This window comes from Asparagus officinalis, chromosome 5 (assembly GCF_001876935.1).
Source record: "Asparagus officinalis chromosome 5, Aspof.V1, whole genome shotgun sequence".
NCBI classification, from domain to species: Eukaryota; Viridiplantae; Streptophyta; class Magnoliopsida; order Asparagales; family Asparagaceae; genus Asparagus; species Asparagus officinalis.
This window is the reverse complement of record NC_033798.1, coordinates 112,216,439-112,218,766: the sequence shown is the minus strand read 5'-3', so window position 1 is coordinate 112,218,766 and position 2,328 is coordinate 112,216,439. Positions and strand designations below refer to the sequence as shown.

Below are 2,328 nucleotides of genomic sequence, written 5' to 3'. Positions count from 1 at the left end.
ACTCACATTACAATAGAAACTGTTGGCGCCTGTAGTTAAATCTGGAATAATACAGATATATAATAGCAAAAACTGAAGTGCAGTAATTTAAAATTTTTAACTCAGCTGCTGTGCGTTTGTAAAACGCTGTGCTTAAACCATTATTTGGCCTACTCAGGTGCAAGGATCCCAAGGCCAATTTGCTTTCAGAAACAGCAGTCCAGTACTTTGGTGTGCACCGACCCAGCACTGTCAAGATCTCCTCGATCTGTAAGGCAAAAATCTTCTCGGTCTATCAGGCAAAGATCTCCTCGATCTATTAGGCAAAGATCTCCTCGATCTATCAGACAAAGATCTCCTCGATCTATAAGACCTTCTCGGCCTAGGCACTGTTCCTAAAAGCACTAGCTATTCTATAATATATATCTATATATATTGATTGTTGTTTTTGGAATGAATTTTCCTTAAGGATTTGAGGTCTATTTATAGTGTTTTGAAAAATACTATGCACTAATAAAATAATATTAGTTACTATTCATGTAGGACCCACGTCCTAAAAATTCTTCAATGGGGCCCACCACTTTTTCCCATTTTCAAAGTTTGCGGCTTCTTTGTCAAAGAAGTGAGGAAGAAAAAGATTTGAGGGAGGATTTATTTTTCACGAGGGCGGCTGAGTCCCACAATAAAACACAAAAAAAAAATCCAACAGAAACTACTGATAATAATAAGAATAATACATCATAAAATCATCAAATACCTCCATCAAGATCCCACATTTGTTGCTTCCTCTCTCTCACCAAATCCATCGACCCATCAACCTCGATCGCCTCCTCATACGCTCTACTGGCCTCCTATATCATCCCCTTCCACTCATAACACTCTCCAAGCAATCCCAATCCCTTCCCACTCCTCTCCCCAATCTTCATCGCCTCCGTCAAATCCTCAATCGCCTGATCAACTCTCCTCCTCCTCTTCCCTACCCCCAAACTCTCATCGCCTCCGTCAAATCCTCAATCGCCTGATCAACTCTCCTCCTCCTCTTCCCTACCCCCAAACTCAACTCCGCTCTCTTAATCAAAGCATCAGCCTTCTCCTTAGGCCCTAGGGTTTTCGATTGAGGAGAAGAAATGGAAACATCGAGGGATTTGAGAGTAGGATTCTTGTAACCCTCAAGATCTAGAGCTAGGGCTTTGAAGATGTTGGGAGCGGCATCACGGGGTTCGAGGGTAATAGCGAGGTCGGCGGAGGAGATGGAGGATTTGATTAAGGTTTGGGAGGGAGGGGATTGGGACCGGGCTCGGGCTAGGGTTTGGGCTCCAGCGATGAAGTGGTGGCGGGCTTGGATGGTGGTTGAGTTTTGCTGGCGGTGGCGGCGGTACCGGCGGTACATGGAGATGAAGCGGTTGGGGAGAAATTGGAGGAAGAAGATGGAGAAGATGCCGATGACGATGAAGAGACCTTGGATGAAGGATTCAGAGCTCGCCATTGATTTTAGTTGCTCGCTTCTCTGCTCCTCCCATTTATTTCGACTTGTTTAGTAGTTGTCTGTATTTCGATCTTGGATGAAGAGACCTTCAATTATTCTGAGACAAAACGACTGATGTTGGACTTTTGATCTGCTTACCGCGTGGGTGTTGTTGGTGATGAGCCTGCATCGCTTTCTTTTTTTTTCCTTTTTTGCAGAGGTTATAAGTGATGGTAGAGGTTACTGGTGATGAGAGAGATATATAAGGGAAGGGATAGAGTGCAGGTTTACGGGAGTTATATGACACTTGCAAATGAACGTGGAGGACGTGAGGAGGCGTGGTTAGTTAGACACGTAGCGTGTTGGAAGGACTTCTTATCAAGGACGTGAGGACATAATTTTTTTGAGGTGATGATGTGGCATAATTTTTTTGAGGTGATGATGTGGCTCTTTCTGATTGGGCCACTTAGGTTTTACTATTCATCAAACATTTTTTATTGTTCTTCTTTAGCAATAAAGAAGTAGATTATGAGACCAAATTCTATTCTCATTCTAAACCAAACTAAAAATAGGAATTGAAGGGTTTCTATAAAGTTGGATTCTATTTTTTTCATGTTATGAAACAAACATAGAAAAGAAAAAAAAAAAGATTTCATGAATCTATAAACTTATCTTAAATTTTTTTTATGGATTTGATAGGAATCCATAAAAAATAATCGGATTCCTAATCCTATTCTTGTCCACTACACCCCTTTATATTTACCTATTGACATTTTCATGGCGGCTAATTGATACGATAAGACTTCATCTCAAATGTCACAAAACTGTCTAAACTTTAACATCTTTTTACTGAACTTTAACATTATTGCACCAGATTTTCAGGA

General features: G+C 41.1%; 1 protein-coding gene across 1 annotated transcript; it reads right to left on the bottom strand.

Moving 5' to 3' along the window:
* LOC109842390 lies at positions 956 to 1,465 on the bottom strand. The gene has a single exon (XM_020411271.1). The coding sequence runs from the start codon at positions 1,463 to 1,465 to the stop codon at positions 956 to 958; it is 510 nt and encodes a 169-aa protein (XP_020266860.1).